General features: G+C 29.6%; 1 protein-coding gene across 1 annotated transcript; it reads left to right on the forward strand.

Moving 5' to 3' along the window:
* Window positions 1–26483, forward strand: LOC142319499 (phosphatidylinositol 4-kinase alpha-like). Its single transcript, XM_075356844.1, has 2 exons — window positions 1–173; window positions 19981–26483. The coding sequence occupies exon 2, from the start codon at window positions 20297–20299 to the stop codon at window positions 26126–26128; it is 5832 nt and encodes a 1943-aa protein (XP_075212959.1). The 5' UTR covers window positions 1–173; window positions 19981–20296; the 3' UTR covers window positions 26129–26483.
* The last annotated feature ends 324 nt before the right edge of the window (window positions 26484–26807 follow it).

Raw genomic sequence — 26807 nt, forward strand, 5'->3', positions numbered from 1 at the left:
ATAATTTTATCAAAACAGCAACATCATGGGTATTATTGGTCATGATTAGATTTTATGTAGTGAAAATAATAAAACGCTGAATTATTATTTTAACGGGAGGAAAATTATTGCCACTGCAACAAAATTACAGTGCTGTGAAGTTCGGCGAACACACAACCAGAAGCTCTCTACCGGTATTTATAACTGTACTTTGACGTAAAAGTTAGGTTATAAATTGTTAATTCAAATTAGTTTTCTAGTAAATTATAGCAGTAACAATTTTTAAATTTGTTAAATTCCTTTGTTTTTTATGTAAAATTGTTATTCGTAGAAGCATAACGAATAATGCTGGTGGGCTTATTTATTCATGAATATATTTACTAAGTAGTGTATGGGACGGATTATACTTGTACACAAATATTCAAGAATCGCAATTTTTTTTCATTCGTTTTTAATAGAAACACCTCAGTTATATATTACTCGCAGTTGACAATGAACTGCGATAGCAGATTTAATTAACCAATACTTATTGTATAATATTATTTTTGTAGGATCTTTTGTAGTTTGCTTTTTTATTTTTTAGGTTTGTTTTAAAAGACCATTAAGTATCATTGAAATTGAATATTGTCTGCTATCTCTGCAGGAAAAATTGTGATTTATCTTGTTTAGGTAGAGTAATGAAAATATATTCTCTGTATCTGATAGGGTTTTTTCTATTCATTAGTGCTATGACTAGAACAGTTTAGTCACCTTGATGTGAGACAAATATCACTCCTGAAAATTACATATCATGTCCAAAAACAAGAATACTAGTGAAGAGTGAAGTGGTTCATGCTGCCATCTTCACGGAGCCAAACATATTGTTGTCATCAAGAGGTGTGAAGCTCATCAAATTCCAAGAAAAAAGATCTCTTCCATTTCATATCATAAGAGATAACATGCTTTCTAGAATACAATCATGGTCTGGCTGTGAAACTGTCCAACATTTTTGAATTTAATTATATATGAAGACAGGACTGATAATCCCAATCAGATTTATTTATTTTCTGATGCTATAGATGCAATGTCAGGGATGCTACTCCTTGGATTACGTGAAATTACTGAACTGAATAAGAATGAGACACAACTGGTATAACAACATGTTATACAAGTTGAAACCAATTTCTGTTATGCGACTGTGGTCACCAGTTGTTAACAGACAGGTGACCATTTTTTTTTGGCTGCTTAAAAATTGTATAAGGTGGCCCCGAATCACATTATGAATTGTATCCCTAGAATCCATTGGTTCCTCAACTGGAACATCTCAGGGTGTAGCATCCTAGAAAATTGAATGGGGTGAAGGAAAGTAAATTGCCAATGGCCAAAATTATATTCAAAGAACCAGTTCCTGAGATCATTAAAGCTAAGAATGTTTTTTGTTTAACCTCCGGGACCACTGTTAGGTATTACTTCAGAGGATGAGATGAATGATTTGTATGTAGCATGTGTGAAAATGCCTGACCGGGATTCGAATCCGGGACCTCTGGATGAAAGGCCAAGATGTTACCACTCTAGGCCAAAAAGCTAAGAATGTTGGGTACACTTTATTACTTACTGTTGGCAATTTTTTATTTTTTTCTGGTTAATGACTGTACCAGTCAGTGCAACATAAATATTCATTACATTTGTCAAAAAGGCTTAAAAATCTTGACAACATTGTGAGACAGTAATCCAAATTTTTTTACCATCTTTATGTATATATTCTACAGATAAAATAGCTTTTTAGTGTTAATTTAGCAACTGTTGATTATACCGCCAGTTGTACTTTTTTTGTGTTGCAGCCATAAGTAAACTAGTATTTCTTACAGCAATACAATAGTTATTGTTCTATTTTTTGTGCATAAAATAATTTCTCTCACCATTGTCAGTGTATGCTATTACTGTATTTCTTTTAGCACATACCTGAGTGCTAAGAGTGAATAAAAAAAATAAATTACAATCCTGGTTATTTACTTTACCAGCAGTTGTTAAAATAATTCTGTACAAATAACATGCAAATTTACAAACAAATAACATGCAATATCATCAATGATGATATTGCTTTATCTCTGTTCTACAAACTTCAGTTTGGGAGTATTTTTAAGTACATTATTTATTACTGTGTTTGTATATATTTTTTTAATATATGTTTTAAAAAATCCTCTCTTCCTCAGCACCACGCTGCTTACTGTAAATTATTTATATTCCTGCATTATTAATAATTGTAATTGCTTTATTCTATGTTATTAAAAAAATTTCTCTGTAATTGATGTTTAATTTTGATTCTTATCTAGGCCTATAGGGAAGAGAGCAATTCAAATTCTGAAGTTAAGTAACATACTCATACTTAAAAAGATAAGAGCATTTCTAAGTTATGAGATATTTTAGCATAATAAACCATCTCAATTTATTTTAACTTTGTTATTATTTGTCAAAATTTAGAAAGTTCAATTGACACCCAGAGTGATTGGATTGCTAAACTATCAATTGGCTTCTGTATACTGTTGTGAAGTTACAACTTCTTACTGTTATAAGTTTAAATTCCTTATACTTACTGTTGGCCTCTTTATAACATTCTGTTACAATATACTCTATCCCCTCCACTGTAATATTAGCAATGTCAATACTACTTTGATACCTGAGGTAGAATTACTGTGCATGTATGTGTTTACATTTTGTAAAACTTTGTCAAGGGATACTTTATATAATTGCTTTTATGAATACATTAATATTATAACATCATTGCTTTTATTCAGGCTGTTCCATTTAATGTGCAACACATTTAATTACTTTTATTATCATGAAAGTATTTAATAGTAAAAACAAAACAAATATTTCCTTGAGTGAGTGTTGTAATTTTTTGATTTGCTTGGACTTGGCAGTGTGGAACACATTGGCTGTAGTGGATGTAGAGCATTAGCATACCCTTTCATTATCTCTCATTTTGATATGATGTTGCGTCTTCAGTTCCCCTTCCCACCATCCAGATAATTTAATTTTCCTTCATTTCATCAAGAATACATTTTAATCTTTCCCAATTTAATATTATTTAAAATGTATTACAAATTGCAACTTTGTAAAAAAATGTTTACAAGTAACTAGTTTATTTATCTGTAAATACTCTACTGTTTTTATTTTAAAAATACTTTGAAATATAAATTAAACTATAAAAAAAGGTGGAAAAAATTTATAATTTTCAAAATATTAATACATGTACAGCATATACCGCTGTAAAAAGTTTACAATAAAAAATTTGAAAATTTTACAATACAATCCTACATCTTATCCCCTATAAAAGAGATAAGTCATCTGCTGATCCATACAAGTCCTGTATTTTGAATACAAATACTCAGAACGCAGTTTCCTTTAAGTATAACTGGAATTTGATCTGCCATTCATCTATTTTATCTTATTTTATACTATTTTTTTTTTTTAAATTGTGTTATTTTTATATAATTTTTTATCAAATCCATAAAAATTTTCATCATCTGTTTTCAATTTAACTTTTTTAAATTTTATAGTGATGGTAAATAATTTCTATTTTGGAGCATCCTAATTTAAATTAAAAATGAAAATTTGGATCATTATAGTATGTTTGCTAAGTCCAGTATTATATTATTTATCATATATATTCACAGTTATATTGCTTTATGTAATATTTATATTTTACAATTTAAATATAAATTTTGAATTTCATAATTTTAAGAATTGTTTTAAAATAAAATAACATTGCTGTAGTCTATTAGACCTATTTTTTCTATTTAATTTTTGGCTTGTACAACTCTTCATACCTTCTTTCTCTGGCTTTTGGGCTTACATTGTTTTACAGTGATATGTTTATATCACTGTGGGCTTACTTATTTTACAATGTTTAAATATTTAAACAATGTCCAATTAAAACTGATTTTCAGATGAAGAATTGGAATTTAAACTGATGTTCATATTTATTCATTATACCATCGTTTCATTGTATGCCCAGTAGTAAAAATTGTGCACAAACTATGCATGTTTCTAAAAATTAAACTGGTGAATTCATATTTTTATCATGTGTTCAGATGTTGATCCGTGGTCTGTATGCTTTTTGAATCAGTTTTTAAAAAAAGTTTGTAAATTCGATCTTTAGCATTGATTTAAATGTAATTATTTTTTTTTGTAGATGTATAAAGAAATTTGTACTTTTAAAGAAGAAAGTTCTGCTTTGGATGATTTTAACAAAATGTCCTTTTTTAATGATTTACCAATGTTTAAGCACCTTTTTGTATTTAAAAAATGTTAAAGTTTTTTTTATATTTTTCAAAATATCAATTTACTTATGAAACATTTATTTTTAATATTTTTGCAGGTAGAAACTTAAAATTTTAATTTATTTTTAAATAATTTTTGTAATTCTTCAAATTCTTTTATTTCTTTCACTTTTACAAAATTAATAATTAATGGAGTAATCCTAATACTACTAATTCTAATTGTACTCTAAGGTTATCTGTTCATAGTCTAGAACCAATATTAACATTATTTTATAATACAATTTAATATTCATTACTTAACTTAACTTAATTATACTTAATTTATATGATTTATAATTGGAAGTGAGTTATGTATAAGATGAAAGATTAGGTGTCCACAAGGGTCTTGTCCGTGGCACCATCCCTTTTATATAATTCTGTTTAGCAAGAGTTTAGTTCTATTTTACCAAACTTATTTATTTCTTTTGAATAAAAATAAAATTCCTCCATTTTAATTTTTACCTGGTTTTTATTGTAATTACACAAAGCCTTACTGTTTTATAAAAAAAAAAAAAAAAAAAAACTTTTTTTTTCTAATTTTAAAATTATTCTATTCAAAAGTATGATAAATAATATATCATGATGGCTTTAATAATTTTAAAATAGAAAATATTAATGTTTTTTATTAATCAGAATAATAAAAGTTAGTAATTAAAAGTGTGAGAGAGTTAATTGTTCAATTGTGTTTTCTACTTATATTGTAAAAATAACATAATTAATATGAAAAAATTGATTGCAAATCATTTTTTTAAAAGTGGTTGAAGGAATGTTAGAAACCAAAGTTAGGTACATAGCTTAATGTGTTTTCAACTCTGTAATTTACAACCAATAAACAATGTTTAAAAACATGATTTTTTTGTGTTTGGTGTTAAATAACTTTGTTGAATTGCTAATCAATAAATAAAATTTTGTAACAAATTTCATAGAAAATTTAATTCTGCAACAAAATTATTGTAGATAAAGTCAATAAAAAACAAATAACTAGTTTGAGAAGTTCAACTTTAATAAAGAAAAAAAACAAAATAAGAAGAGGTTTTTAAGCTAGTAAGAATTGTATTGATTCTTGTTGAAGATAATAATGAAAATAAAACAAACTAAATCAAACTTGATTTACTTCTAATGATTGTAAAATTGGTGCACTTCTTAACTTGTTGCTGAAGATCTTGTAATTTAGTCTTGAAATATCTGCATGTTTATTTATGAGGACACTAGTATTAACATTTTTAAAAATTAATTATTTAAATTTAAAAAATTGAATTAATCTTGTATATTAACATATAAACCTCCACTTTTCAAACGATCCCATAAGCAGTAAAATAATGGGTTTAGATCTGGAAATCTTGTGTGTGACTAATTAGCAAGTCCTCCACAACCAGTCCATTTTCTAGCAAAATGATCATTTAAAGATTCTGTAACATGATGAGTAGTAGAACTCTTTTGTGTTGAAATTGCATGTATTTGTTTTGACAGCGGGATATTTTCCAGTAGAAAAAAAATTCAATTTATAAACTTCTAAGTAATTTTTCCTTATAAAATAATGTTTTGTTATGAAGGAGTTAATTAGCTTGTTATTTGTTATACCATATCTCACATTCACTGAAAAATTATACTAAAATTTCTATCTCTTCTGCTATTAAATGAGAATTAACGAGAAAGTTCCAGTTTAAATTTTATAGTACTGTTATTTAAATGAGAATGTATTCAGTTTAAAACTGATCCTCATGAACCATATAATTTCAGCATAATAGAAACAAGAAAAGCTCAGTACAATTGAAGTTCTTTTCCAGATCAAGAAATAGAAATGTTTATTTTACTATGTAATCTAATAGTAAATTTTTCAGTGCATTGCTTAATGGTTTGCTTCTTTGGAAACCAAATTTACAGGGTGATAAAATTTTTGTTTCTTTGTAAATGAAACATATTTCTTACACCCTTCTCTTTAGAATTTAAATGATGACAGCTAAGCAACAAGCCTGCTAAATGAATTATAAACCCTTTTAAATTCAGAAACAATTTTAGCAGTCCTAAATCAAGCAGGAAGAATTCCAAAAGAAAGGAAACTGTTACATAGGTGAAAACCTCAATTAGAGAAGATTTCTTGTAGCATATGTTTTGCCACTCATACAAGAGGTCATTTTATTCATAAAGGAAAATACAGTATTTCAGTCTTAGAACAAATATCAAAGATCCATAATAATTATCATCAGAAAGAAAAGATAATCCTGTGCACAAAATTACCTCCAAATTCATTATTTGTTTTCAAAAACTGCCAACCTACATATGAATTTAATTTGTATCCTTGATAAAACAAGGAAAATTATCCTTGATAAAACAAGGAAAATTATCCTTGATAATAACAAGCATTAAAAGGTATACTTCTTATACAGTGTAATATTAATATAACAGTATGATAATGTTAGTTACTAAATTATAAAAGTTCCCTAAACCCTAAACCAAAGTTAATTGGGAAGTTTTTTCATTATTTAAACTGTACCTAACTGGAGAAATGAGCTGACTACTGCATTACTGTAAATGAGCTACTGTATTCTTGAAGCTGTAGGAGAGCTACATCATTTAATGACTTTTCTCTTTACTTTCCCAACCTAGTTATAATACTAATATTTGGGATAATTTTGCTTTCCATGTACTAAAAATTAGTTGAAAAAAGAACTCAAATATTGAATCTCCTCAGGTAATTCAACTTCAACCCCCTTGCTTTAGTATGCATTTCCCCTCCTCGAATGATTGTAGAGGCAATGAAATCAGCCTCTACAATCAAGAAGATCAATTGCTTAGTGAGTCACAGTTTCCCTCTCACCAGTGTGAAAGTAGAGCCCCTAGTTTTGATATGAAACTACTTTTTTAGGATCAACAGATGACGTTAAGTAATGTGATAAGCTGTTTTTCCATGTTAATGCAAAGATTTAACACCAAAAATATAGTTGTCTAGGTCTAGAGATTTTTAACACTAGTCATTCAACTACTAAATTTGAATTATCTAATTTTGTTTGTCATTAAAAAATGGAATTACTATTGCACATTTGTTAAATACAATATGTATTCAATCTTTTTAGAGCTATTATGACAATAAGTATATTTTTTAGATTTGTTTTTAAAAAGTTCTGAGTCACATTTCATTATGCTGATCAATTTAAATGATAAAATTGTGCTAGATACATAAGTAAGTACTGCTATTTTTTAAAAGAGAAAAAATTGCAAAACCTAGTAGATTATATCATAAATTGTGGAATGCAGTTTTCAAGAAGCTTGTTTTGCTACTTTTTGCTAAAAAACATTGAAAAATATATAATATCCATTCAGAAATGAATCATCAATATTAATAATATAAAAACTGTAAAGCTGAAGAAGAAGGGAAGACTAACTGTGAAATTTCTTAAAAAGCAAAAGAATAAGACTATAAAAGTGATGGAGAAATCATCCTTGATGGAAAACATCAAGGTTTTCCAAAATGAAAAATTAAGATGAAATGAGAGAAATTATAGAATCAGCCATTATACAACTGAAACAAGTTGGGGAATAGACGCCCTGATCGTTGAGGCCATGTACCAATTAATTGGATTTTCAGGAGCCCACAACTTTAGTCATCACTTGCTTAATAGTCTCATTTAGCACATGTTTCAAATTAATGTACTTTATAGACGCAAAGTTTTTTAATTAACATGTATGAATTTTTTCATAATACATTCTAAGCAACACTACGCAGTTCTTTTTTTTGTGAATCTAGATTTTTTTTACTGTCTGTATAACAGATACTGATAATGAAGTAGCTTTTTGAAGAATGGTTCAAGACCTATCAGTACAACAATAAAGTAAACAAAATAATAATAATCTTAGCTTAATGGTTTTTTATTTTTATTAGATAAGACCCCCTCTGATTCTCCTGTGATAAGTAATGTATGAAAATGTTGACATTGTGTTTTTGATTCTGAACATGACTATTTATTTTGCAACCTTTGAGGCTAAAAATCTTTGCAACGAAAGGTCACTATCTAAAAATTTTGAAGAAAAGAAATAATATAATTTCAGTATTAGTTCTGGAATTGATTCAATTTAAAAATATAAAAAAAAATATTCAACAGTTGTGGGAAGAAGTGACCACAAGTAATGTGAGAGCTGCCTGTAAAGAACTTTTATGAAATTTTTTTTTGTTTAATCATTAATTAGTTAAAGTTGTTGATAAATTGCTTTAATTAAACTTAAGTTGCAGTAAATTGACTTAGCAAATGTACAGGAAATGAATACGATTCTGACAAAATTATTAAGAGTGAAAATTTTTCCAGCAGTGAAATGAATTTGTACAATTTCATAAAACTTTTTTTCACTATTGACAAACTGAAACAACTTGTGGACTTATATTCAAATTTTGAAAGAAGTATAAAAGTTGGCTGATCAGCTGAATGATTGATAATGTATTGTATTGATGTTAATTAAGAGAACAGAAAACGAATAAGAATTTAAACTGCTTTAGATATTCTATTTTATTTTAATTATTAATCAATTTTATTGATTAATTTTGTTTATATACTACACACATTAGTAATTTTTTTTCAGATATTTTATGACTTTTTAGGAAGTATAATCTTTGTTCAATTTCTTTTTAAGACAAAACATCAAGAAAGGCCCAAATATTATTATTTTCAATTAAATAGATATTTATAAACTTCTATCTCATTGTAATAGTTAGCAAATAATTGAACCAACAGTTGGGAGACAAATGTCTTCCACATTAAACTGTGTAGATATAATAGGTGACACAGAGATGTATACCCATTTGCGAATGAATACAACACTTTTAAAGTTTGGTAATTTTCCTAAATATTACATCTGGAAGGTACCATCTTCCCTGATACATGTTTCAAGTTGAGAAATGAAGCTGACCCACACCATCCAGTGTCTCCTGTATGATTTGCTGTACCTCCCTATGAATACCTGTCTTCAGTTGCTGTAATGTACAGGGTTTCTCAAGGTACACCTGCTCCTTAAGTATCCCCACAGGAAGAAGTTGTACATACTCAGGTCGGGAGATCGAGAGGGGACGAAAGAGCACTCCAAACCTAGAAATCACATGACCAGGAAACAGTTGTAGTTGGGTTTGCATTGAATGAGTGGCAGTGTGTGCTGTCATCCCATCTTGGTGGAACCACACTTCTGGACCCATGTCCAAGCACTGGAGTGCTGGCTGGAAAAATGTGGTAACCATGTTCGTGTACTGATAAGAATTCACTGTCACTACTATACCCTCCTCTTTAAAAAGTAGGCGTCGACAACATAACAGCTAGATATCGCATACCACACTGTCACATGGAATGAATGCAGAGGTGATTCATACACCTGTCTTGGGTTTTCTGATGACCAGTACCTACCATTTTGCTGGTTGATGCACCTGTTTAGATGGAATGTGCCTTATCAGTCATAAACACAAACACATCTGGTTCATCATGGAGAAGGACTTGCATCATTGCAACAAAATCTTTCCACTGTTAATAATCTCTTTGGAGTAATTGCTAGCCACAGATCATCTTGTATGAATGAAATTTAAGATTGATTTTCAAAATTTTACATACCAATTCCCATCCCAGTCATAATGCTATTGTGTGGCGCCGTGCGGAAAATTGCAGACTGTGGAGAACTGCTGCTCTTACTCCCTCCACATTTTCTTGTGTTCTCACCACACATTCAACTCCTGATGGCGTTTTCAAAATCACATTACCTGTGTTTCAAAAATGATTCAACCCTTTGTAGTATGGTTTTCTGTGTTGGGACTGCTCTGTGTCGACCAATGGCAGAATGATGTTTGAGCTGCCACAACCAAATTGCCACCTCTCACATATGCATCATACGTGAACATGTGATCTTACATTGACCACTCAGGCAAGGTAACTGAAATAAATGGCATTAATTCACACACATGTTAGGACAAACAAATTATAGGTTGGAGTAATAGTAACTGTGTTCAGTTCATTCCAAAATGGGTATACATCTCTCTGTTGTTCTGTATTTTTATTCAATAGCATATATATATATATATATATATATATATATATGTATATATAGCTTTATTTACTCTTTCTTTCTATGTTGATAACACAACACAGTTGCACCATCATCTAAGTAACTATTTGCTTTTTATAAGACTTACTGTGCCCTCACCATTCTTCTTTCATACTATGCTGATTACAAAAATGTACTGCCCTTCATAATGTTACAATTACAAGATATTCTATTGGACAATTGAGAAACTAGTAATTTTATTATTTGTGTTTTGAACAAAGAAATAAAGAAATTAAAATTGGCAATTTATTAATTTTATATATTTTACTATGTTATCCTTTTGTCTTTTTTTCCAGCTAAGTATGACAACTGTAGTTATCCTTTGAAAGTTAAGGTTTTATGTAACTGAACTTGATCAGATCATTGATATTGTGTACATTGATTACTTAAATATTATAATTGTAAACTGAAAAAAAAAAATATATATATACAGGGTGATTCAAAGAAACGGAAAATTTTAAAAATTAAATAACGTTACTGAAAAATATTTTTTAGAAAATGAATTTTATTTCATGTAATTGTACAAATGTTGCCATTTTAGGATACATACATTTTAGTTTATTTTTTAAAGATGACATCTTCCAGGTGACCTCATCTTCTACGTAAACACTAATTGTTCATGGTTTGACGTAACATCTCAACTGGAATTTCCGCAATTGCTTCTCGGATCTTTGCCTTCAGTTCTTCCGTTGTAGCAGGTCTACTGTGGAACACTTTGCTTTTAAGGTGACCCCACAAAAAGTAATCGCAAGCTGAGAGATCAGGCGGTCTGGGAGGCAATCTAATGTCACCATTTAGTGAAATGACACGTTGTACAAACAATCGGCGTACAGCTGCCATCGATATTCGTGCAGTATGTGACGTTGCTCCGTAAGAATTGGTAGAAATCTCTTTTGTTGTTCCGCAACAAAGGTTTCAAGCATGGCTACGTAACGAGCCGACGTCACTGTAATCGCAAGACCGTTGTCATCCTCAAAAAAATAAGGGCCTATAACACCGTAAGATGACATAGCACACCACACGGTCACTTTCTGGTTGTACAACGGACGCTGGTGTAGCTGCGTAGGATTTTCTTGTGCCCAGTATCTGAAATTTTGCTTGTTAGCAAATCCACTGAGGTGGAAATGCGCTTCGTCTGACATCCACAGTTCGTGAACAAACTCCTCTTCGTTATCATTTATCTTCTGAAGCATTACATTACAGAACTGTGCTCGCACAACTCCATCGTTGGGTTTCAGTTCCTGTACGATCTGCAACTTGTATGGATGGTATTGCAAGTCCTTCACTAATATTCTTCGAACACTTGAACTATGCAATTGTAAAGATGCTGAGAGACGACGGATTGACCGATGTGAACTTCTTGTGACAGCATCTTGTAAAGCTTGAACATTCTGTGGTGTACGGACGGTTCGCTCACGGCCTGGAGGTTTCTTTTTCATTGCCGAACCAGTTTCCTCAAAATTAGATATCCATGTTTTAATTGCATGTGCTGATGGAACACGGTCGTGCCGTCCCAGATTAAAATGACAGCGAAATTCTCTACGCGCTCTCTCCACACTGCCATTGTTTTTGTAAAACGCTTTTATAGCAAATGTACGTTGCGCACCACTCCAAGGATCCATGACAACTAAATGGCAGGTTAGGTTAGAGAGGCTACGTCACTTGATAAGTGACGCCAGCCTCTCTATTGGTACCAATCGCCCATGGCTACCAACACAACTTTAAAAATTTCCCATTTCTTTGAATCACTCTGTATATATATATATATATATATATAAAATTGCAATCTTATAGTTATTTTGTAGGAAGAAATTAAATGCAGTGATTATTAACTTAATCTTTTGTTATTACAACTTTATCTTGTGTTTAATTCTTTAATGATAATACATTGAATTATTTGTATTATAAAACTTATTTTTCAAGTAGCCGAAAATATTTTTAGAGGTTTTTAAATATTATCTGTTGAAAGTTTGCGTAAAATTAAAAAAAAAAAAACATTTTATTTTTTATTTTGCTTCCAATTGTTGGGATCATAAGATTTCTATATATGCAGATTGTTTGTTGCAGTGTGGGTTAACTTAGCCTAACCTCTGCCATTTTTTTTTTAAAGGAATCACTATTTATGTTAAATATTTTAAGCTATGTGAACATTCCTAAAGTTTCATCCATAAATATGAAATGACATTTTTGATTAAATCGGTACTGACAAGAAATACTAAAATGAACATCTCCAATAATATATACTCAATATTATTAGTTAAAAAAAAACACATTATGCAAAGAAGTTACCATTAATATATACTGGATAAATAAAGTAAAACTGCTGAATCATATAAAATTGTGCAGTTCATATTAAACAGAATTAATTGCAGTAACTAATTACAGTCAGTCTTTAAATCTTATGAAAAAGATAAAAAAAGAGCATATATAATAAGTGCTTTTTCAAAAACAGTTCATCAAAGATTGACTTCATGCAAAATTTAATAAAACACTGAACAGCACAAATTTTAAAGAAAGGTTGCAGAGATGCCACATTTATAAAAACAACCTTGAAAATAATAAATGTAAATGCCTTAGAAACTGGCTGGGCAAAAGAACCAAGCCACAGATGTAGTCAAACAGCCACGATGGGTGGTGAATGTGTTAATAGAAATGTAGAAGAATAAATACAAAAGCAACAAAATTAGTAGAATTCTGTGAATTATACAGAAATATTAGAACTTTTGGTTGAATAAAGACCTGAAGGCAGAAAATTATATCCACATTATAACTTCAATTAGTATATAGTAGAAAGCAGCAGTGAAAACTGATTGAAGGAGAGTTAAAGTAAGATAGAATATATAATATATATTACAGGATACATCATGTAGTAAACAGAAAAATCAGAAAATCTTTGGTAAAACAAGCCAAAATGGTGACAATAACAGAGATGCAGATGGAAGAACAGTGCTATGGAAAAAATGACTTAATTGTGGATGTAACATGTAGTAGCACACATACAAGGGTAATTGCCTGATAAGCCACTGCTGCTGAAGGAAGAGAAAATATTTATAATGATTTTAGAGTAGAGTTTGAATTGTGATCTGAATCTGATTGTATTAAGATTTAAACAAGAATAATAATGAGAGAAATGATTACATGTCATCAGAATTACTAAAAGTAAAAACTGTTGCTGTTCTGTCTGAGTAGGCTATAAAAGAGTATAAACAATTTATGGGAAACTGTTTTCCAATTGTAATAAGAATATTATTTTTACTGTATAAAGAAGGGAAAGGTAAATAAATGAAACTACCACACTTTAAGATCAGATTATTATTTCAAATAATTCGCCAAAATAATATGTAAAACAAGGGATGGAAGATGATACTAAAGACTGTACCATTTATTTTTAAGACAGAGATAGGAAAATTAATTTTAGACTGACTAATTTTAGTTGGCATCCTGAAGAAAGAAAAAAGAAGCCATCTGTATAATTTTCACCATTTTTTAAACCTGAAAAGCATTTGATAATGAATAGAATAGAATATTTTATAAAAATAGAGAAAAAATTAATTGTTTGAAAATAAAGTTTGCTATAATAGAATGGAAAGTAAAAAATAGCAAGCTGTAGTATACAAAGGAGTCGGCTGAAAATCACTGGCAGAGTCAGTCTATCCCCATTGCTTTTTTTTTTTGTTTAATAATCTTCGATAATTACTTGTATCTTCCTGAGAGGAGATACAGTGTATATGTTATACTTTTTTTCACAGGAAGGAGTACAACAATTTTCTGCATCATAGTAATTAGTATTTCATTGTCTCTTGAACATTTTTAATCACAACAAGCATGTATATATATGAACATTCATTTCCTCTCGATGTTATTGAATGCATTATTTCTCATAGAAAGGTGTGCATTAATTTGTTGTTTTATCATATCAGTCTCAATATTTCTTGCAACCTTGACAACTGCAAAGTCTGCAAACCTTAAATACAAGCTGCTGTAGTCAGAATTGTTTTCTCTTAAAATAATTTTATTATATAGTTCATTCCTGATGTGAGTAGATTAAAATTCACTTTTATGGCTGAATATCACATGCATTTTGATAATCTTGGAATGTTGATATACGAAAATGTATGTATCTCATATATTAAAAAGATCAACAGAAATTCACTTTGCTTTTTTTAGTAGTCTGACATGGAATGATTTTACTCTCATCTGGTTATCCATTTCTAGTATTGGAAGGTTTCTCATGCCAGACAGTTTACGTCTTTTTTTTTTGACAACTAAAACACACATACTTCATATTCATTTTTTTAAAAAACTCCATAAATAAGTATTATATGTTTTCTGTACTTAAGAGAAATGTCAAAAAAAAACTTAATTCAGAGGAATCTTTTTTTAATGTAGCAGTAGATTTTAATCCCTTTTATTACAACTGATAAGAAAATTAAAAAAAGTCCTAAGCCAGTGAATCTGTTGCCATAGTAAAGAAATAAGTAGTATGGTTTAATTTTGCTAATACCTGTAATTAAAAACTGTAAAATTACTACTGTTGGCTGACAACCAAAATAAATGTTTTACTTAACATCAATTGGTGTTCTTCCCCCACAACTATTTCTTTTTATTGATCAGTATGACAAAATGTAGTTTACTTTTAAAAAATTGCTTGCTTTCTAAATACATGTTAATTTGTATGTTTCCAGAAAATTGTTTTGAAGCTATTAGCACTTTCTTCATTTCTTTTATTTTCATGGACAACAGTCAGCAATATACCTTTATTAACATTATATTATTCATTGAAATATTAGGCAGGTTCATCAAAAAGAAGTGGCACATTTGAAATATATCGTTTTTATTTTACAATGATATATACATTTTTAAATGAGTAAATTTGCTTGATTTTCTTACAGTTGATTTGATGACTGTATGCAGGAAATGCCCTTCTATCTCAAAATTATAAATAACTTTAAAGGATATGAGAAAAGTGAGGTTGTAAAACAATAAATAACATCATCTTCAAAGAATTACGGACCTTTGTAGCTCTGTAACAATTTTAAGTTTTTATGTCACTGTTATCCTAAAAATATTCTTCATTACTCATGAGAAGGTTTTTTTTATGATCAGGTTGCATGGTTGCGTTTATGTAAGGGCACAGTTCCAAGGCATGTAGAATATTCCTACAAGCAAGAATAATACAAGGGCCTGAGCACATTTTTTAATTGATCATCTAGAAACTATGAACAAATCCCTTCAAACAAATGAAATTTTTTGGGGTTCTTACTGAAATTTTTCAACTCTTAAAAGAAGTTAGTAATGACTAGATGTGCTACAGGAATTAAGTTTATTGCCTCTGTGTTTCTTTAACAGATTTTCTTTAAAAAAAAGTGCTTGGCACACAGGACACATTGTTAGATTGTCCATTACTCCAGCTTACAGACTGATGATAAATGCTGTTAGAACTTTAATACACTGGGCTTTTTTCCCACCACTTTTTAAATCAGTTCTACCAACCTTAACAAAACATTAGCACTTACAATGGATTCTGCATTTATTGAAAAGTGTTAAAATCCTTTTATTTAATATCCATATTCTGATATTTGTTTTATAAAAATTGGTTGAACAGTCTTCAAAAACAAAAACATATTTTTAAAATAATTAAAATTTATTTTTATTATTAATTATTATGATAAATGATACATTAATAATTGAAGACCATAGGGAAAATATGATGAGGGTCCGGTTGGTTTTTGCTTACTAAAAAATATGTGAACATATACTTGTATGTGTTAGTACAGAATCCTTTTGTGTACTAAAAAATGAGGAAAAAGGTGAGAGTTCCAAGTTACTGCCATTTAAATAAAGCTGTACTCTGAGGAAGATGAATAATAGATATACAAGGGAATATAGATAAGAAAGATACATTTTCCAGTTTTTTGTTTTTTATTATAGTTGGATCTCCTGCTATTTCTGATATTTTGCTAGTATATGGAAGCGAGTTTACTGTTTGTTAATACTAGTAAATGCTAGTGAAAGACACTGTTTGCTAGTCTATGGAAGTGAGTTAAATGTTTTTTTATGTGTGACTGGTAGTTAGCTTTTTGTTCAGATATAGCTTTTGTGTTTCTTGGGTGTTAGTTTTAGGCAAAGGTGTTGCACACTTTCATCCCAGACAAACCTGTTGCAATTTATACTAGGCAAAATGAAAAATTTGCATTGCATTCTTTTTCATAAAATTTTAAAACAATAATTATTAAGAAAGTAATGAATTCTGTGAGACAGTATTAAAGAGAAACATTAATCTGCTATAAAAGATTAACATTGCATGTTACTGATGCTAAAAAGTGGAGACTACACAACGGCTTAATAAAACCAAAGGAAAATTTCTTAAGTGGACAGCCAGAATTTGAGTAGGCTTAATAAATTAACCAGATACAACTTTCCAAGTTAATCTTGAACAAATAAATTTTTTTAAGGAAAGAAATTTTCATTGTTGTATTTTGTTATAACTGTCAAAATGGTTATATTTGTTAAGTTGTTAACTGAGCTTAATACCAAAAAATTCTTAATATTGCAGAGTTCTAAAAAAATTTCATTTTCTTAATGCTACAACCAATGATACTTATTGTTGTTGACAGTTGATTTTTTTCTCTTTTTCATCATGTTTATGTAAACAAAGAAATTCATGGAAAAAAGGGGTAGACTATGAATCTTCCGTGTTTAGAGATTTTATAATATATCACTTTCATTCATTGTATGAACTATTCATTTTCTGTTATTCCTGCTGGCTTTGTTGTGAAGTTCCTTGTATTTAGAAAAGGATTTTTCACAATATTTAGAATGATTCATTACATTGACGTGCATAAAAACAGAAAAAATTTGTATGATTTTTACAATTCATGGCTAATCATATCTTGATTGCATCTGAAATCAAAAAACAGATGTAAAATTACCTATGTGTGGAATAATGTAACTAAAATCATTAGGGTAAAGCCAAACACTTTTGAAATATACCTCTCTATTTATATTTCTAAATATTTTTAATTTAACATATAGAATTATATTTACATATTGTGATAAAGTACAGATCTTTCCAAAAATGCCTAACGTGAAAAAGAGAGAAAAAAAGTAGTTAATTAGTTTTTATAAATATTTATTTTCTGCTGCTTGGTTGTGATTTGCTAGGTTATATTAATAGTATTAATTTTATAAACAATTTTTAAGTGATGCAAAACTTTATTTATTATTGTATTCAAATTATTTAGTAACAGTAAAGTGAACCTTATTTATTAAATCAATACTTTTAGAATATAAAACATTCTCTTCTTTTTAATTTTATGAACATTCATTCTTCTTTTATGTATAATCTTTCATAAAATTTGTTAATAAATAATTATATTGTTTAACTGTTTGTTTATTACAAATAATAGATTTCAGCTACATAATTAATTTTTGATCATGAAATAACAGCCAAAAAGATATATTTCAAGCTTATACTATACATTTTTAAATTAAATTTTCTCAGCATTTTGATTTTGGATCCAATTTTTATTCTGTTGCACATTTTAATTGTTTACATATACAGAGCTTTTAGTTAACATATATCTTTGTATCTTAATGATAGGATTAACTGTAAAGTAAAATTTGTCAGGTTCATTCATCTTATATTTAATTAAATGAGTCTTAGATTAGTATAAATTATAGCTCAAACTGTTGCCTTTAGTCTAGTAAAGGTTTTAGAATATCAAATGAAACAGCCAGTATAGTTACATTTTTTTGGTGATTTTTTTTTGTACTATCATCCTTAAAAAAAATAATAATTATAATAAATCAAACACCAAATGTACAAAAAAATTATTTTGCGGTTTTAAAGCTAATTAATATTTCTTAGATTTGACTTAAACAATGAATTATGAACAAATGAAGGAGTAACTCTTACAATTTTTCTCTACAAGTGTTCAATGTGAGCCACCTTTTGTCAGCGGTGTAGGACACTGACACTTTGTCCCACACTTTAACCAGCAAGTCTGGAGTAGTGGAAGTGACAGCTGCTTCAATTCTGTGCCTCAAATCTGGTAGAGCAGTAGGTAGTTGAAACTTATAAAAGGTTCAGCTACCTTTATAAAACTTCAAAGATCCTTTATAAAAACGCAAAGGAAAGAATTACATGTGGTCAGATTGGGTGACCTAGAGGTCTCCACAAACAATCTCTGTCATCAAATCCATGTTGACCGATTCAGCAGTTGGAAAAAACATCATTCAACCATTCCTGTACAAAGTTATACCAGTGAAGAGCCACACCATTTTGTTTCCAAATAAAATTCTCTGAACCATCTTGTATTTGAGGAAAGTGCCATGTGTACAGCAAATCCACGTAAGCAACTCGTAATCCACATAAGAGAAAAAAAATGGCTCATTGACTTCCTCTTGGAATATTATACAGAAAAAAATTAATTTTGGGAAGTCCCTTTTGCATTGTAAGAGTTCATGGAAATTTTCAGACCCTCCCCCCAGATACGGACATTATATACATTAACTTTTACATTAAAATGAAATGTTGACTCGTCACCAAACACATCAGGGTGAAGAAAGTCGTCAAAGCCGTGCTGCATTTTCATGCTGTAATATTTTGATTGCGGTCGACACACGCAGTATAGTCAGTAGGCTCTGAAATATAAAACAGCTGTAAGTATGGATGCATACATTTCCTTAAAACATTCACCAGCATTTCTAGAGTTCTCAGCTGGTCTTCCTAACAGATTTTTTAGGACTATGCAGGAAACATTCCCTGACTTATAACATTTTCTACACATTCACATTTAGCAAACTACAAAACATATAAGGCATTTTGTTCAGGAATTGCCATCTTTGTTAGTGGTACTGTCAAGCAGAAAGATAGGACATCAACCTGCAGCCATATGTGTAAATAAAGCTGTCAATTTTGCTCTTTGATCTATCCTTAAATCAACTCTGTACACCTCATCCAAGAGATAACAAAACCCCAAAATTCTTCTTTTTATACCTGGTATTGAAACTATACAGGTATTTTATTGAGACAACTGAAATCAGACTAAGCACCTTAAAATTTTTATACATCTATACATGTAATATGGATACTTGTTGAAAATTACAAATTTTTAGATTTTAGCATGATTAGGAGACACTTTCCTGCTAAGTACTTTAAACTTTAGTTGGTATATATATGCATTCTCCACAGAAAATAAGTTCCTGAATAGTCCTAAAGATAGGGTGCTGCTATAAAGATAAGTATTTTTATTGAGGTTCCTTATAATTATGCTGAGTCATGTTCGCCATAAATGGAGCAAGTGTGATGGGTTGCATAATCTCTATTGATCTACTCAAAGGAGATAGTAGAGGAAAAGGGCTATCAAACCACAGAAACTATCAGAGAAACTGATTAAAGTGTAAATAGAAATACTTATCTTTTTGCATATTATCAATTTGTACATGTACAAACAAAAATTTATTCATGGATATAACAAGTGCTCATTATAAAATTAATATTTATAACTTATGCAAGTTGAAAAAATACATGTCAGCCAACTTTTGTTGTGTAATAAATTAATTAAAACAGAATAAAAGATCCTGTATGATTAATTTCGTTCATACTGGTTTGTTTTTGTTTCAGGTACTGGAGAATAATGAATATATTATTTTGAGAGTGAAGCTTACAAATTTTTTAAAGTAATTTTAATCAAAAATAATTATTATGAAAAAATTCTAAATGCCTTTATTTAGAAAAAAATTGTTACTTTTTACATAAATCTTTTTTGATTCTCGTTTTTGTGCCAAATAATGTTATAAATGAAATTTTGGATGCGATCAAAATTTCCTTAAAATTAATTGTTTCGTATTGTAATGTAAAGCTAAAATTTCTGTATATCAAAAACTAAGTTGATAAGGATGTACTGAACTAACTTTTCCTTCTGAACATAAAAAAAATCATGAGTCAAAAAAGTGTGTTACATTTTCAGAATGTGCTATATGATTATGCTCGTTTGCTGGCAAATGTTAAGGATGTTCCTTGGGAAAAAGTAAAGTTGATTCATTCTTTTTGCCCACAAATTAGTTCTGATGGTTGTTATGTTATTTATCCACATAGTTTAGATTGCATTATTGCTCTTGGGACATTTTACATTAAATCCGGCTTGCAGCATACTACTCAAATCCTTCCATATTTGTTGGAATTGCTAAAAAATATCTCAGAGGCAAAGTGGCTTGTGAAAGCTGATGAAACTTCAGATTTAGTACCTTATGCTGAGAAGTTTACATTTTGTTTGAACACGTTACTTTCTGATGTTTATTCTTCAGAAAGAGAAAGTATTATCCATTATCAAACAATTGAAATCGCTAACATATGTGACAATATTATTCATGAATTGCAAAATAACTTTACTTCTGCTGAAGAACAAAAATTGTTTAATATTAAATTACCAATTTTGTTAGGGCTGTGCTTTTCAATGAACAGATATAATAGTTCAGAAAGATCCTTTTTCTGTTACCTATTTCCAAAGCATAAGTCTTGCGTTGGTATTTTGTATCACCTAAATAAAAAATATGATATACAGCATATAAATTTAACAGCACTTAGTAAAGTTATTCTGAATAATCCTCAAAAATGTAATCACATTTTTGAAAGCTGTCATTCTATATTCACTCAGCAAGATGTTGAAAATGTAATGAAAATAGTTCAGTCACTGTTGTCTGAAGAGATTTTAAACATTTTTCAAGAAAAACTCCATCTATTTTGTCATCAGAACCTACTATCTGGAAAATTTTTCTTTGACAACCTAATTGAAATACTGAAAGTGGCTGCTGTGATATTGTGTAGAGATGTCTTGTACCTTCTTAAAGAATTGCCAGGGTCCATAAAAACAAAAATTAAATCTTCTATAGAAGAGTTTTACTTTCCTCTACAGAAAAGTTATGAATCAAATTTTCCTCTGTCAGAAATTAGAAAATATGATGATATTCACCAGAAGTTGAAGATTAACGTACTAATTAATATCACTTGCCTTGAGGTATTAACATTAGTTACAGATGATGCAAATGATGCTGAAAATTTTTGTTGGCATGTTACAAAATTAATAAAAACTCAACAAAGCCAAAATAAATCTTTGGTTATTGATGCACCCCTCACAATTGCCTGTTTTGAGGTGTTAGGAACAATAGCTGAAAGATTTCCTAGTGTATCAGATGTATACATAAATATTTTACGAGATTTTTTATGCCAACCTTCACCACTATTAACAAATTTGTATAAACATGCTTCTTTATATGCTAATAATAATGATATCAGCCTGAAAAGAACTAAAATACATATGGAAATTGTTGGCTTTGAGTACTGTATCTTTAAGAAAGTTCAAAACAGTGCGATTGAAAATATTTGTAGATCACTAAAAGCTATTTATTGCACAAACCCAAACTATATACCAGCATTTCTTACTTCTTTCAGTGGTTTAATGTATGTAGAAAAAACACGACCTGAATATTCTCTTACAATAGAAAATGTTGTCGCTACTTTAGGTCTCGTATCATACTCATTGCCTTCATTTTCAAAAACAATACTACAGTGTTTTCAGCAGTGGCTGCATAGACAGACAGTTGAAACTGACATTGAAATATTGCATCAAGTTGGTGACATGCTCATATTTAATCAAGAAACAGAGATTTTTTTGGACTCCTTAAGAATACTTTGTAATATTTTAATCAAATTAAAAAGTAATGAAAAAGAGAAGCTGGAATACATTTCAAGTAGTTTTTTTCTTGTTTTGACCAATGTTAGTGAAACACTGTGTGATGAAACTAAAATAAAAGCAATCTTTATTAGATTCCTTGAAATTTTTGTACAAACTGGGCTTGATGAATTTCAGAATTTATCATCTCCATTACCTCAAGACAACCAAGAAAACCTTTTACATATTATTGCATTGTTAGCTAAAAAATTACCAAACAAAAATAATTTTAAAAAACAACAAGAACGTTTATTCCAAGATTTTTGGCTTTATATGATACTTAGATATGAAAATTTAATAAATAGTAGTGATCCTTACTTGAATCTGATTGCACCAAAACTACCAACTTTGACTTGGGAATCGATAACTGATCATGATCTCAGAGAATGTTCATACTTATCGTTAATAAGTAAAGCGAAGATTAGTACATCAAAACATGCCTTGTTGAAAACACAAATTTTAAATTTTACAAAATGCCCTTCAGAAATAACAACACTCCTGAGCAGACTTACATTTTCTCAGATCATTTATTTATATTCATTCTGTGCTTTAGAAATAATTCGCTTTGAGAATTCTGAAGAAACAACCATCGAACTATTATTTTCATATTTAACAAATCAAAAGTTACAAAAGGACAAATATGGTATGTGGCAAAGCATTTGTAAATTATCTGAAGATATTTTTGATCGATTTTTATCAGTTTTAATGAGTAAGGGAAGAAATGATGTTCGAGAATGTATTCTAGTAAAACATGCTCAGTTTTTACTAGTCCACTTTAATAATGTTCATCCTCAGGTTAGACATATTTCAGATAAATTTTTTTCTGGGCTTATTGACAAATTCCCACACTTGTTGTGGAATCGCCAGGTGTTATGGAGTTTACTGGATATTGTAACACTATTATTTTATTCAGTACATGTAGAAGATAATAGTCAGATCACAAGTCTTGAAGTCCCTGGCACAACTTATAGTATAACTTTAATGGAATCTAATAAATCCCGTGAAGAAATACTTAATGACTTTGTAGCCCTGAGTGGAGAAATAATTTCAGAAGCAAATAAATGGGCAGAAACTACTATACATATCTACTTACTTGAGTATGTTTTACAAGAAAGGTACTTTTATGTGAAAGATGAACCTCTTAGCCACTTAAACCAATCAGCTTGGACACTATTGTGCTCCAATAACCAGTCAAATACATTTGATATTGCCAGTATCATAGCTTCCTTAGCAATTAGGTGTCATTACAAAGGTGAAGTTTGTGGGCTCATCGAGAAGTCTCAGGTACCTTTTATCGAATTTGGAAGGGCTTTATCAGAAGCAGTGTGGTCAGCTTGTATGGAATACTCATTTGAGAAGTATGAAAGCTCTTTACTAAGAGTCACTGCTTTTGCTGTTAGTCAAAAGTTTGTTCAGCCTGAAATCAAACAAGTTCTAGCATCATCACATATTAGAATCTTTAATAAAGATACTATGTCTGTCGCAGTACATTGTTGGAATTGGATACTTACTGCTCATCCAGCCTTTGAGATCGAATTTCTTCAGGAGATGTTCAGTGCCTGGCAGTTTACAAAAAACAGTGCAATGGGAATATTTTCAGTACAAAAGGATAATAATTACCATTCTCTTATTGGTTCTGAAAATCAGAATGAAATTTTTGAAGTCTCAAAACCACATAACATTTGGATTAAATTTATTTGTCATCTTATAGAAAGTGTAAAATATGGCAATCAAGAAAAACTGGAAATTGTGGTTTATTTTCTCCATAACACTTTATCAATGAACATTGACAGCTCAGAATATGTTATTAACCGAAGTATCGGTACAATTTTTGCTAGATTCAGTCTTCTTTTTTCAGCATTATCTTTACTTCATTCAGATGTTTCAATGACATGTTTAAATAGTGTTATTATTAGACAAAGAATTTATTGTTCATGTTTGGATTATTTTTGTTGTTCTCGAAGCTTTCCTCATAAAATAGATTCTGATTTAGCATCAAGTATTAAGGTTCTTATTAAATTCTGGAATGCACTATATTTAGATAAAAAGTATATTTTGAAGGAGATTGATAGAAGCAAAGTTCTCTTAAAGGAAGATGGAAGCAGTTTTACAGGAAATACCTCAATAGATGAGATAAAAATGATTAAATTTGACAATTCTCTGTACTCCTCCTTTGTACATGATTTTAATAAAAAAAGAAAACTGGCTTTATGTTTATTAGCTGCTGAAATAGAATTTCTATTTACATGGTACAATCCTTGTGGTCAGACTGATAAACTCATTAAAGAGGGAATTAAAATAAATGAGTGGAAGTCAGAAATGTTTTCAGTTGAAAAATCAATTCGAGATGTTGTAAAAACTGCGTGGATGATTAGTCCTGTGTTAGCAGTATTTTTGCCCTTACGTTTGAAGCAAGATGTTATTATAAGTGAAATTTCTAGATTAATTTTACTGGATCCAGCTGCAGTTTCACACATTCCATATGCTGTTCAATTTTTAGCCTCTATAGAAAATGTGGAAAAAGACTCTCCAGCATTAGTACATTTGTTAACATGGACTGAAACATCAACTTCCCAAGCACTATCCTTACTTTCTTCTTGTTTTTCTCCAAATCCAATTATATTTCAGTATGCCTTGAAAACAATTTTAAATACTGACATCAATAGTCTACTATTTTATATTCCCCAATTGGTTCAGTCCCTCCATCATGACCCTTTGGCATATATGGTTGAACTATTAAAAGAATTAGCGAAGAAATCTCCATTGTTTTGTCATCAACTGATATGGAGTTTGAAATCTAATATGTATAAAGATTGCCATACAATGCAGAAATCAAGTATATATGACAAATTGAGTAGTTTGTTGCAATTCATAATTAATGATCTTTCTGGTCCAGAAAAGGTTTTTTATGAACGAGAATTTGAATTTGTCAATCAGATCACTGAAATTTCATCCCAAATACCAAAAAACCTTAGAAGTGAAGAACGAAAAGCTGCTTGTGTGGCAGCATTAATGAAAATCAATGTTAAACCTGGGTGTTACCTACCATGTAATCCAGAATCACTTATATATGACATAGATTACAGAAGCGGTACTCCATTGCAAAGTAAAGCCAGAACACCATACCTTGCAAAGTTTTTAGTCAGTAAATCATGTTTTAATGAAGTAAATGATATTGGATTAATGGTGTCAAAACTACAAATATCTGGTCGTTCACTAGACAGTATCAGCATTCAAGAACAAGAAATGAGTCCAAAAGAATGGCAAGCAGCAATTTTTAAAACGGGTGATGATGTAAGACAGGATATTTTAGCTATTCAGATAATTCAGATTCTTGCAGATATTTGCAAAAAAATTGGTTTAGATGTGTTCCTCCATCCATATCACGTTGTTGCCATTGGTCCTGGAATGGGTGTTATTGAATGCATACCAAACGCACATTCCAGAGATCAATTAGGAAAGCAAACAAATGTTGATTTGTATGATTATTTCATAACAACATTTGGAGATGAAAAATCAACTAGATTTCAGAGAGCTCAGAAAAATTTTATTAAATCTGTTGCTGCTTATAGTATAATTAGTTTCTTGTTACAGACTAAAGACAGGCACAATGGCAACATAATGGTAGATGATCAGGGACATATCATTCATATAGACTTTGGATTCATGTTTGAAAGTTCACCAGGAGGTAACCTTGGTTTTGAACCTGACATGAAACTTACTGAAGAAATGGTTATGATTATGGGTGGTAAAATGGAAGCAGAACCTTTCCAGTGTTTCATTGAACTATGTGTAAGAACTTATCTTGCAGCTAGAAATTACCAGGAATATATTATCTGCCTTGTATCACTAATGCTTAAGTCTGGACTTCCTTGTTTTAGAGGCCAGACTATAAAACTTTTACGCTCTAGATTCTCCCCTAATGCAACTGACAAAGAAGCAGCAGAATATATCATTACTGTTATTAAAAATTCATTCCGCAATTTTAGAACTGTTACATATGATATGATACAATATTTTCAAAATAGTATACAGTATTAATGTTCATCAGGCTTCTGATATTTTTGGTTTGATATTTAACATTTACACTGAAATAACAATGTTTGAAATTTTTTAACCAAATAATGAGGTTTACATCTGTTGACATAGAACAAATAGTTCTTGTCTTATTGGAAATCTTCTCTTGGATTTGAAGGTTTACAATTCTCAATTATCAGTTTTAATTTATATGGTTAATTATTTTAATCTAACACGCTGGTCTGTTAGTTCTCAATTTGATCAGAATTATTACTTTTTGTCACTTGTTAATTTTGACAATAGTATTTATACATGCATTATCATTTCTTAAATTGTCTTTTAATATATTTAGCCCACTAGATATTAAAAAAATATGTGTCATATAGTACTGTTCCATTTATAATAAAATAAAATAGTATTTTGTATAAAAATGGACTCTGTTTTACTTGTTTTTTTCTTAGATTCCTTAGCCATGATAAAAAAGAATATTTTAACAAAATAATTTAAGACATTTTAAACAAATAATTTTTTTTCTGAACTAATAAAAAAATATATTAATTACAAGACATAATATAGAATTGGTTATATATTGTATATATTTAAGCTTTATTCCAATAAATAAATAATAAAAATGTACTGAGAGAATCTGATAGTCTGAATTGAGTAGTGATTACGAAAGAGAGAAAAAATCAAATAATACAGC

The sequence above is a fragment of the Lycorma delicatula genome, chromosome 2, assembly GCF_047948215.1.
Source record: "Lycorma delicatula isolate Av1 chromosome 2, ASM4794821v1, whole genome shotgun sequence".
Taxonomy (NCBI): Eukaryota; Metazoa; Arthropoda; class Insecta; order Hemiptera; family Fulgoridae; genus Lycorma; species Lycorma delicatula.

Coding starts and splice junctions, on each gene's coding strand:
- LOC142319499 (XM_075356844.1), top strand. CDS start 20,297: ATGAGTCAAAAAAGTGTGTTACATTTTCAGAATGTGCTATATGATTAT.